A 12733-nucleotide genomic window follows, 5' to 3' on the forward strand; every position below is an offset into this window, starting at 1 on the left:
CCTTGCATTAAAATGACAAGGCAATCAAAGTTTGACAAGACAAGCTAATTAGTATGCCAGCGATGAAATGTGAAGGATCTCCAGGGGATTGGTTCTGAAAAGTTTTATGTCATTTATAGGGCCTTTTTTTTAAGTGAATGTTGTCAGCTCTTATGGTGAAATACACAACAGTTGAATTTCATTATCTTCATTGAAATTAAGGACTAAAATCCCTTCACTACTTTCCAGTCACTCTGGGTTTTTTTTCTCTTAAATACTACACAAAGTCTTAGTTTACAGCCAGGATATAAGCTCTTCAGGACACTAGTGCAAAACAACTCTAGACGTATCACTGAACACGAAAAATCCAATCATTTTAAGTGGCAGTATGGTACTTATTGTGTTAGGTATTTCACAGAATTATAAAAATATTCCTCTTTCCCAGAGAGCTTGTACTTTTACATGTATCATAAGGATACCCTTCCTCTACAATATTTTTATAAACTGCAACTTAGCTTTTTATAAGAAAATGGTAATATATTTTGAAATGCTGCATACTGCATCATGTACTGAAACCTGGAAAAACAAATAAAATATATGGTAAATACACATATGTATGTGTTTTCTCAAAGATTTACAAGAACTTTGGATATTTCTACTTAAAATGCTGCCTACTTACTACATTGCACTGTAGTTACACCACTTTTTTCTTCCTCAACACAGACTGAAGTTAACCAACTGTCACAACACAGAATTGGGGCCTATATCATATAAAAAGACTAAAATCCCAGCCTTTGGAAGATGAATCATGTCACTTATCACCATCAGAAAACTTTGTTAATATGAAGTGACAATTGTGATGATACCTTCCCGAAGGAAGAGCTCAGGAATACTCAAAAGCTCTTAATATTAGGAAACAATTAAAGGAATGCACACTCAAGCCTCAAAACAGTTTCACAAACGTACATAACCTGACGGGACCTCAACTCTGCTGACTCTTCAGACAGCCACAGGCATGAGGAGCAGTTTAACACCCTGCTGTCACACTAAACAGGAGACTTCAAGAAATTCTTATTTCAAAATTTATCCAGAAGACAACAGAGGAGTATCTGGGATAGGTGTGGAGGATGAAAGTAAGAAGACTGCTCTTGCACGGCTGGAGGAACTTAACAATGGACTGAGCAAAACAAGCCCTGCCTGAGAGAGAGGGAGAAGGTACGGGGCTTCACAACTAAGCAGCCTGTCTCGGGGTAGGGAGGGCGATTTCCCTGCAGACACTCCAGGCGTATCCACTGCCCATGGCGAAGCTCTGCTGAACTGGAGGGATAGAGCAGGGTGAAGAGTTGTCACTGTGAGACGGGAAGAGGTGCAAGTTTATCCCGAGACATTAAATATGCCTCGCTTCTGTGCTGAGTGCTGCAGGGTCTGTCAGAAGAAGTGCAGAGTTTTATTCTACAGGGATTGCCCATATTCTGGTAGAAGTATTGTAACATTTAGTAAGCCTGAGGTTGTTGGCATTAAGCAGGCTCAGTGAGAAGGATGCTTACAAAGGCCCTGCTTTCCTTCCCCTACAAGCATATCCCCGGAGGGGAAGGTGTCCAGCTTACCTTCCCTTTTGCTTCAGCTCTGTCAGCTTTTCTCAGCAATTAGGAAGCAAAGCAAATGACTGTGATCTGTTTGGGGATGATCCACAGTCATATTTTAAGGTCCAGGCGTGCAAAAAACATTACAGCCAGAAGACAGTATTTTAAAGAATTTCTTTCTTTTTTTTTTTAAAGGCAGAGGCAGAATTGCAGACCTGAGACATTGCACACTGCAACTAGCAGAACGCCAGAAACACAACATCCCATGACCTGGACAGCACGTGTGTGCCTTGATGGCAAAACTCATTCTTACCTAGAAGTCAGTTGGTGTTCTGCTATAACATGCAGGAACATATTTGTACAAAATGAACTGTTCTTGATTTCTGTACTCACTAATACCTGATTCTTCATTACACATATGCTTTCCTATTCTCCCTCATTTTTAAGTAAGAATTACTGAAGAAAATAAGGAAACAGAACAGGTTTTGAAGGACCAAGGTTCACATTTTTCTCACTTGCTAAAGACATGCAAAAAACTTGCACATTTTAAAAGAACTAGGCTGTACAGTAAAAGTCTCCAAGTAGAACATCACTTTTAAAAGGTCATGTCATTGAAAGTAAAATGAAAAGAAAAAGTAAAATTTAATAAGAAAGGAAGGAAAAACATTGAACTCAAAAGGTTAATAATCTATCCTTTAAACAAAAAAGGCAGTCTACTTTTTCTCATTAAAACCTGACACACAGCACTAACTGAGGAGATTATGTTGTGAAAACATACTGCATCGCACGGTAATGCTTGATCGAGATCAGCAATCAGGAGCAAAAAGAAAGCACTGTTTCGTGATTATAATAGCAAATTCTGGAAGACAACCAAATACATCATCTGGCAGCTCAACAGCTGTTACAGCTTGGTAGTAATACCTTGGCATTTGCTATAAGCTATAACTTGAAAAAATTGATTTCTCATCTGCCAGAAACAAGAAAATGTTCTCCTTTTAACATTTCTGAAGTTTCTTTCAATAGAATACCCAGATATTTGATCCACTTTTTTATTTTGCTCAGTTTTTACCCTTGCTACTAAGCTAATTGTGTATCAATTTGATTCAAAAATAAGTTTGAGGGAAAAATAGCGGATGCAACTTAAACAATGTGCATTCAGACAAATCCCATTTTGATGACACACTGGGTAGTAGACAGCACAAAATATTCCTAATTGTCCTCCTTGCTCCTATTCACAGCCGTGATCAAACAGTCATTATTATACTTCATACCTGCCTGAAAAAGGGACATTTCCAAAGTAAAGTTCAGTACCTTTCCATGCATTTTGCTGTTAGTTAAGCCTTCTTTTTCCAAGTCAGAGGCAGTACACAAGGATGTAGATGAGATAATAATGCTGAGAATTTACAATACTTAACAAACCCTGTCTTTAAATTACTCCTGGGTATAGGCTAGGAAGAGGAAGAAGGAAGATGTTTATTGTAATTTTTGTAACTATATGAAATCGTTAAAGCATTTGTTCTGTGTGCAGAGAGGCTCCCTGAAAAGGTCAATTTTCTAAGCATACAGTACTTTATTGACCTTAAAGTAAGTATGCATCATAACAAGGACAGGGACTACTTAAAATCTTTTGGCATTTCAACTATTCTAGTTATTTTAGGGTTAAGTAAAAGCAATCCATCATAAATATTTTAGATTCTGGCATTCCACTTAGACTTTGAAGTGTCATAAACAATATCTCTCAGAAATCAATATTCACACAGTACATCTATGGGGAAAAGAAACAACATACACACAAAGGTGGTATAAGCTATCAAACAGATCTCTACCTTTACGCCTAGTGCAGTTTTCTTGGCCTCTGCTTTTAATCTTGTAGCTCTTAACATAGGCCTGGTTTTCTTATAATCTTGTTTTCCTAGAGTAGAAAAGCACATTTAATGAAAATGATGCAAAAAGAAGATAAAGAATGTCTGCAATTATTTCAATTGAAAAGTCAGATGTAACATTTTGAAAACATCCCACAGTCCAGCACTTTAAGCCGGAGCTACTCTATAAGGCAGGGACCCAATCCGTGGAACAACGGTCCTTAACACAGACAATGACAGCAACAAGCAAGAGCTGACAAATCAGTGCAGAACCTATTACTCCAGAGACACATCAAAATACACATACGGATAGCCATCCACTAGTACGTTTATTAAATTGTTCAGTAAGCATCAGACAGCAAATAAGTAGATTAAAGGTGGATGACACTTTTCCCTCACATTTCAATCAAACCTCAATTTTCATTATAATTTTTGTTGGTTAGACATCTCTAATGCATAGATAAATGTATAATACAGGACATTATGGTGAGTGTATATGTTTCATCATTCTGAAACGGAACATTATTTGCAAGTAGCAGAACTCAGAGACATGCAAGTCAGTCCAAGTAAGCTCTAATAAAACCATTGCTTCACACCATCTGCTTGTAGAAACATGTTACACAAAATCATCTAGAAGTATCTTAGATGCACTTTTTAAAAAAAGTTACGGGGACTATCTCTTGCAGTCACAAAGAGTGCAGCCAAGTGCTTGGTTACTGTGAGCCCATATGAACTGAGTTCAGAGGAGGACATGCAAGTACTTAGAAATGGCATAAATCATTTATCTCAACTTAATAATAAAGCATAAAACACTTGATATCTCTGATATGTCTCAGATTTTTGCTGTCTGAAGGGCCTGTTACTGCTGTACTATTAACCACAGCTTCTTTAAGTCAACAGAAGTCAGGGTACAGGTAACAGTCACAAAAGGAGGAGAAGGAAAAGAGGAATCTGTGAAGAAACTGCTCGGAGGGGTAGAGCCTCAGTACAACCGCTTTGGCTTTTCAAAAAAGTCCTTTCCATTTCTCCCCCCCTAATGCATACATGCCTTTTTGGCCTTTTTGCCTATTTCCAAAGCTGAGCTACAATGCTTAAAGCAGAAATCTTTGGCCATTTTTAACCACTAATTTTACCTAGTTTTACATTTGGCTTTCATCATTGTTACATCCAAATAATTTAACCTTTTCTCTAAAACCATGCCCAGTAGTTTTGTGCATGCAACCCTTCCACTTCCTCAACCAGATGTGGTCTTACATTCATAACCAATAGTGCAAGCTTCTCATTTTATGGTCACCTTTAAAACTGGGATATTATAGTGCAGTGGTGAAATTCTGAAACATGAATCGGAAAAGAAAGGTCTTCTCCAGTGATACACTGAATTAATGGAAACACATCTCTACCTTTGTCCACTCTTTCTATTACTCTGCTCATATTCAATACAGAGCTTCTCTCTGTAGCTTATTGTGGATACTGAACTTGCATTATGAATTTGCTTTCGTTGTATAATCTCTCCTCAGTCCTAGGGATTATATACTGTGAAGGTCTCTGTATTATCCTTTGGTCAGATATTATTAATAAAAGACCTGAAATAACTTAGAAAATACTCAATGACAAAAGGCAAAAAATAACTGAAACCATGTCTATTGGGGGGGGAAGCATATATCCAAGGAACCTTCTTAGAGGACGGAGTGAAGATGACAAAAAGATGACAGAATGACTACTTGTGTCTGATGCTCCAATATATTCATCCAGGCAATGTATCTCATTTGCAGGACAGGACCACTGCAGCATTATTATTCAGAAGTCAATGATACCTGATAATAGGATGCATCAGGACTACAGTAATTTTTTTGAACAGTTAGGGAAAGAATTGCAGGAACCACCAAAATGGCTAAGTCATGAGACGAAGCCAGCCAGAAAGAGAACGTGTTTCTTCTCCCTAAAGTACTGCAGTCTACTTTTGCTATGAAATAGTTAAAGAACTGTCAGAGTTTCCATTATAAATGGCAGGAGTTTATAACTCATAAAAATTCACTCCAGGCCGAATTTGGCATAGATATACCCCAGCCTTGAATTTTTGTGTTTGTTTGTTGGGAGCCAACTTCTAATAAAGCAATGCAGCTTTATTTCTTACTTACTTGAGAACAAACTACAGAAATTTATCCATCTGGGATGTTTTAAGCCTGACAAACACCTTCGTTTAGAAGTATATAACAGACAAGGACTAAATTCAATTTCAGTTCTCGTAATTCATGTTTGCTGCTCTCCCATCTGGGGTAAATAAAGCAGGACAGTCAGAGGTTTCCCTTCCAGTGATGCAATGGCATTAGATAATGAAACCTAGAAAGCTCTGTAAGGCCCACAAGAAACAGGAAACAAGTTGGCTAGTGAAACCCACCTCCCTTTCTTCCCATTGCCCAATCTCCCTCCTCCTCTCCAAGGCTCAACTGTGAAGGTGACATGAGCAGGGGTAAACATTGCACAGGATACCCAGCCTATGAACTAGATCTATCAGTAGGACCAAGTCTACTCCTAGAAAAGGGAAAGCTTATTGGTGTTCTTTGCCTCGGTTTCAAGCACTCTGGTACTATTTATTCCAGTATTGTGGCTATGGCTGAGACTGGATTGTATTTACCTAGAGAATACTTCCAGATTTATATTAAATCTGATATGAACAACTACCCCCCCTATATAACAAATAGGCTATTTTAATAATGACTCTAGAGCTGGTAGTTCCCCAAATCTACGCACCTGCCATTAATTTACCACTCTCCTTGCTAAACGTGATAGCCAAAAGGAAAAAAAAAAAAGGTAGGGCAACAGTCTGAGTCCACCAAGTGCAAAAGTTTAAAAAGGGCATCTGTGGAGTCCTTTGTAATGAAAACCAGATTCAGCAATTGTACTAAAAGACTCTTAAAGCATCTGAACTTTCTGAGGCCTTGGGAAAGACATCTGCACTACAGGACTATGAAGAACTATGAAATGCAAAGCCCCTACCACGTGAATACTGATCATTACCACCTGGAAAACAAGCAGAAATAAATAATACAGGCTCTTTTGGGTCTGCAAATTCAACCAGTTGGAATACGTATATTCACACTCCCAACGTCTTCTAGTTTTATCTCACTTATCCTGCAGGCTTTGTTGTACATTTATCTGTCAGAGACATTAGCTTAAGCCGTTTCTTCTTCCCAGGAACTGACCGTCAAAGCCAGTTAAGATGGACTCATCAGACAAAGCCCCATTTGTCTGCTTTACCCAATGTCTGTTCAAGACAGACACTGAGTTTTCCCGAGGGAATGTAGGAAGGTAAGAAGAAGCAGCCAAAAAGATAGAATTGGAAAATTTCCAGACCAAATTTTGTATTACTTAAGCAAAATCCTTTCCTTTTCTACTTCTCATTATTGTTATCAATTCTTCATCTCGCCTCGTCTCTCAAACGCCAGTGCCGGCTTTCCTTAACTTTTTTTTATAACTACCCCAATTTCCTTTTTTTTTTTTTTTTTACAAATTTGCCACTTCTTTCAACTTTTCCCAAGTCCATCACCTTCTTTCCATTTTTAAGGCCAAAGATCTAGTCCACAATCAGGCAACTTTTCTTACTGACTACAGCCATCATCACCCTGCTTGTCTTGCCTCCTGCCAGTCCCTCCCAAGACCAGGTGCAAAGATCACCCACCTTTCCATTTCAGTGCCTAAGTTGCCTCTGCCCTTCGGAAGCTCTCCAGAGCTCACCTTTCATCCCACCGCTTGCTTCCATCCTTGTTGCACAGTTTTTTCTACTCCTTTGCTGGCAGAGTGACCTCAGCAGCAGCTGAACTGAGTTGTGCCCTGTTTACAGATCCTGCTTTGAAAACCTTCCACAGGTAGAAATGAAAGACTATTCTACTAGCTGTAGAATTAGAAAAGAGTGAAGATAAGGGTGAAATATAAGTACTTTTTGAGCTACTAAAAACAGCTCTATCGTGAAAAATGCCAAAGTGTCTCCCTCAGACTGAATATTAGGGATTCATACAATATGCAACATGAGTTTGTTTCTCCTCATGTAACTAGTATTAAAAACCTACCGATTTCACAATAAATTTTGTGATTCATCTCTACTCACAAGGGAAATTGAGATCCCATGTATCTTCTATTCAATAATTTTAATAACAAATTAGAGATGACCTGATGTGGTATATTCAGTATTCTTTTTAACCAAACCTCCAATGACACCATGATTAATGCAAAACTTAAAACTAAATAATACATATGAGCTAGACAAGTTAATTAAGTTCTGGGTCACCCTTTTTTTTAGTCTACAGAAATACTCTGACATTACCAAGTAGTATGCATAACATTGTACTTTTGCATACATACCAAGCTCTATTATACGTGTAACCGAGAATGCAACATGCTGAGCACTATATTTAAGAAAACTGACTACATTTAAGATTGCTTTTAAAGATGCTGCCATTTAAGATACAACGTGAACAAATCTATAGAATAACTTCACAAGAAAAAAAATTAGATTCCCAACACTTCTAGATATTTACTCTTTCATTCTAACAATAGCTCATTACTGGAATTGAATAACAGACTAAAGACTGCCTCTCTGCTTTTCAATTCATCGGGGTTTAGCAGAAACAGGACTGCATCTCTGGCCTTTGTTGATGCTGCTGTCCAATCTTATTATCATATGAATATCTAGTTATTGTTTTATAAATGTTCACATTTCGGGAGCTCCCTGCTTTCTTTTCTCTCAGTAGACTTTACAATATCCACCTTCATTATCATCATGTGGCAGCATTGCTCTTTGCCTGCATTTGCTACTTTAAAAATTAATGCACCGCTATTTTCTGAATACTGTACTGCGTAAGCTGCTTATGAGTACATTATGCTATCAAGCAAGCACATGCAGAAAAGCTTCCTAAACTGTTATTCTTTCAATGAAAATACAGCTGGTTCTGCTTCAAAGGCACTTCTTTTCACCTGCAAATGGACTTGCTCCTACACTTATTCCTCAATTCATTGTCTTTTATTTGTGTCTGCAAATCTTTAATTGCCTTTAATTAGAAAAAAGTAAATTCAGTGCTTTAATCTTGCAAATACATTCAATCATAATTCCGTCTGGGATGAATACCAAGTTCTATTCACTGACTGATCTTTATAACAAAGGTATATAAATTTATTGTCCGTTTATATAGACCACACCAATTAAGCCACAATGGAAAAGCAAATAGATAAGAGTCAAAATATTTGAAATGAGAAATGTGCAATCTAAATTTAATTACTCAGACAAATTATTTGAAGATGAGTTATTTACAGCATGCCAAAAAACCTGACAGATAGTAAAAATTTGCTAATCAACATTACAGATTTAAAATTCCTTTCAACACTTTCACTATAATTCGTAACAACCAACAAACTGCTGTCCTGAATCTTTCTGTGCTGGTTATTATAGTCATAATCAAAACGTTAGTAAGACATTTTCCATACAGTAGCAATCCATTTCATATGTTAAAGTATTGTTTAAGTTGTAACAAAACTACAATTACTGGGTAAATTTCAGTTACCAGTAGTAGTTTAACTAAAGTACATTAATGTAACTGATGCTGAAACCTATACTAAACTGTATACATAGCTAGTTAGAAACTAGAGATAGACTGTGGCAAGCCTTACTGTCAAACTGGAAGTGTGAAATCACACACCTAGTTAAGCTGAAATCAATGTTCTTATTATGATTATTGATCTGAATTAGCGAAGGTTCCAGGAACCTTCCCACAAAATCCTCCCGAACAAACACAGAAGAAGAAAACGGTCCTCTGGTCTTTTTCAGGGTTTCCACAGTCTGACTTCAAGCATCCCTCCTTTTCCCGCTGTAACAGGCAGGAGGGAAAAGTTAGATCTTGCTGGCAGGGGCGAAGGTCCAAGATGGAGGCAGGCTCAGTCACACTATCCTCCACAACCTCCTTACGTGCAAGACATAGAAGGTCACAGCCATTGCACCTGACTTCAGTTTTAGGTGATAGCTTGTTTAGGTCTCTCTTTACTTCCCATAGAGAGACTTCTCCAAAGAGTGAGTGACAGCAGTCTAGGACAGCCTAAAGTGCTCCCTGGCAGCGCCTATTTTACTGTCAACAACAACAGAGAGAGCCTAGAGTTGTTCAGCACCCAAGTCAGGCAGGTTGGTTTCACCTCTAAGGTTAAGCAGATGAATTGAGCCAAGGAAACTAGATCTAAAGGACAAGTGGAGAAGGAAAATCGGTTTCCTCCATGATTTTATCTGGACTCTCGGGACATTTGTGGACATGGCCAAATTACTCTTGAAGTAATTATCTTAAGTATTATTAGCACTATAGAGAGAACATCACAGAACCATGAAGGGACTGTAAAATGCATCTAAAATCACAGCTTAGCTGGTGGTTCCCAGTGAATTCCACCCTTGCTCAGCTATGCCGTGGTGGTTCCCAAGCCAATTAGCTACGTCTGTACTAGAGAGCCACTGTTGTCAAGATGTGCCGTAATTATCACACTGCTTCTTCAGAATCGTTCCTGTGTGCCAGCTACGGTCCCTGGCGCTTTAAGCTACAGACTCATAGGATAGTTTAGGTTAGAAGGGATTTCTGGAGGTCATCTGGCCCAACCCTCCACTCACAACAAAGCCAACTTCTAAACTGGGTCCAGCTTGAAAGTCAGCTCCAGTTGTTCAGGGAGCTAGTCTAGCTGAGCTTGTCTAGCTGAGTTTGGAGTATTTCCAAAGGTGGAGAGTCCACAACCTCTCTGAGCAACCTCTTCCAACGTTTGACCATCCTTCTGCTAAAAACATTTTTCTCCCACCTAATTGGAATTTCCATGTTCTAACTTGCCTCTTGTCCTACCATTGTGCACCTTTGAGAAAAGTTAGGCTTCACCCTGTCTGTGGCCTCCTGCTAAATATTTGTAGACAGTGATAACATCTCAGCTGAGCCTTCTCTTAGAGCTGAACAAACCAGCTCTCTCAGCCTGTCCTTGTACATCTTGTGTTCCAGATAGTCATGCTGGACCTTCGCTGGACTCACTCTAGTATGTCCATGTCCTCCTCCTAGTTTTCTTGAAGATGGGCACAGCATTTGCCTTCTTCCAGTCATCAGGGAACAATTCCTGGGAACCACCTAAATGGCTGACAACTCAGGGAGAATTTGGCCATAAAATCACACTGTCTGAAATACCTTAATGTAACTGTAGTAATGTAATAGTAATGTAACTAAAGCACACCAAAGGAATTCAGTAGGGTCTATAAACAGCAAGTCAATGGACTAAAAAGTTCAAATCAGTTTGTACTTTCAACAATTCCATAACTTTACACTAGTTTATTTTTTAATAGGAAGGAATATAAGTATATTTTTTTCCTACATGCCCTGGGACTCCTCAAAACCAGGCTCTATCATCACTCAGAATTTTTCTTTAAGTGCCTTTATTAATGCCAGCAAGTTAGGTGTCTGGCATAGGGAAAGAAGTGTTTTCTCAAGTGCTCTGCAACATCACCCAGATCCATAAAGGTACCTAGGCATCTAGCTTCTAAGGTGCGTGTACAGAAGTACCTGATTAAATATCTTTTAGCGGTTTTAAACCAGTCACTGTATATTAATTGAGTAACAAAATTTCAATCCAGTGAAACTCTACTCACACACGACACATCTTAAACATGCATGCCTCATCCATACACTATAACTCTAAAACTGGAAATAACTGTTTATTTAGGATGTTAGAGGAACCTCAGAAAAACAAAATTCCAAAGGAATTTCAGGCCTAACCTCAGTTAAATCAGACAGCAAATCACACATCTGTAACAGTGTTATAATCTACGTTTGAGAATCAGCACCAGAACTCTAGTTCACGTCTACAGAAACAAGACCAAGTTCTCAAGTATTTATTATTGGGTTTTGTGCTCTTAGTGTCAGATGTATTCAATGACCATTCTTTTCCTGAGAAGCAGAAGTAAGATTTTCTTATTTTTAATTGCTGTGATTCCAAATGGAGTTTTCGGAGTCTTAGGTTAACAGAAACATTTTGGTATGTCTTATACGTACTCAAGAGTATGTCTGTACTCAGAAAAGGGATGAAAACCCCCCACAGCCTCTCTCTTTTTTATTCAGGTTTAATGGCAGCTCAAATCACTGACCATTTTTCAATCTTGAGAGACAGAACAGCTTGACACTAATAATACATTTGCAAAGGACACATCATCATTTAACACAACATTAAGTGCACAGGGACAACTTTTTACCGTAGACACAATGTGCTCTGAGCTCAGGGTTGACATTTAATGCTACAAAGATAATCCAACCAGTCATTCATGAGGGATAAATTAATTTTCAAGCAACTATATTTCAGCTTTAAGCCAACAAGAAGGATGCATTAAAATGAGTAAGTTCCTTTTATGCTGCATGCAAGATTAAAAAAAATCCCAAAATATAAAGCATCCTTAAGTATACCAAAATACACTCATTTAATTATTGCTATCTTTCCCTGATCCCAAAACAGAAGTCTGGTAGTATTTGTTAAATATAATATTCTGACTGGAAACAGAATCCTTTAGAAAATCCTTCAGAATTTGCTATGTGTTGTCATGTAAAGCAGCATTTCATTAAAGAAATGCTTTACATTTAAAATTTGTATTAGACATACATTGATTATGAGTAATTAAGAACATATTTAAATTAGCACCTTTTCTGATATTTCTTTTCAGGAGTATTTTAAAAATCTATAAAAGCAATTAAGAAAAGAAATTCAGAAAACTGGTTATCAATAATGTACAAAACAAAAAATAACATCAACACTTTAAATCAGCTAATTAGTCAGGTAATTTCATTGTTTTCAATACCTGTAGAATATACTCAATTAACTACAAGACCATAATAAAAGATCTGAAGAACAGCACTAAAAATATTGATGCTTACTAGATACTATTTGATGGGCAGTCCTTTTTCAAGGCTTTCCATGCTAAATCATCTTTTACAATCTTTGCTCAAGCCCAACAGGTGCACGCCTACAGCCATTAAAAAGTAATAGCTCCATGTAAAAGGAGTATCTTCAACACGCATGATGGCAGTTCTTCCATTAACCTTTCCAACAATCTCCTTAACATTTCCTACTCAAATAGACAACTATGAAAACATTAAATACCTTTCTTAAAAATAAATTAACACAATTAATTTGAAACAGATCACTGGGTGAGTGTTTCGCTCTTTTCTTCTCCACCTACATAATATATACATGCATTAATGTGCACAGGTCAGTTTGAGCATGTTTTTATTACTTTGCTACGGAACATCTACTACCAGCTGC

General features: G+C 37.8%; 1 protein-coding gene across 7 annotated transcripts in view; it reads right to left on the minus strand.

The window, feature by feature from the left end:
- TRIQK (triple QxxK/R motif containing) overlaps window positions 1–12733 on the minus strand; it is a 62658-nt gene that overhangs the window by 9514 nt on the left and 40411 nt on the right. For all 7 annotated transcript variants that reach the window (XM_075494930.1, XM_075494929.1, XM_075494931.1 and 4 more), the window contains one exon: window positions 3389–3474. In XM_075494930.1, coding sequence (XP_075351045.1) covers window positions 3389–3474 — 86 coding nt within the window. The remainder of the gene's footprint in view (window positions 1–3388; window positions 3475–12733) is intronic.

This window comes from Mycteria americana, chromosome 2 (assembly GCF_035582795.1).
Source record: "Mycteria americana isolate JAX WOST 10 ecotype Jacksonville Zoo and Gardens chromosome 2, USCA_MyAme_1.0, whole genome shotgun sequence".
In the NCBI taxonomy this organism is placed as follows: domain Eukaryota; kingdom Metazoa; phylum Chordata; class Aves; order Ciconiiformes; family Ciconiidae; genus Mycteria; species Mycteria americana.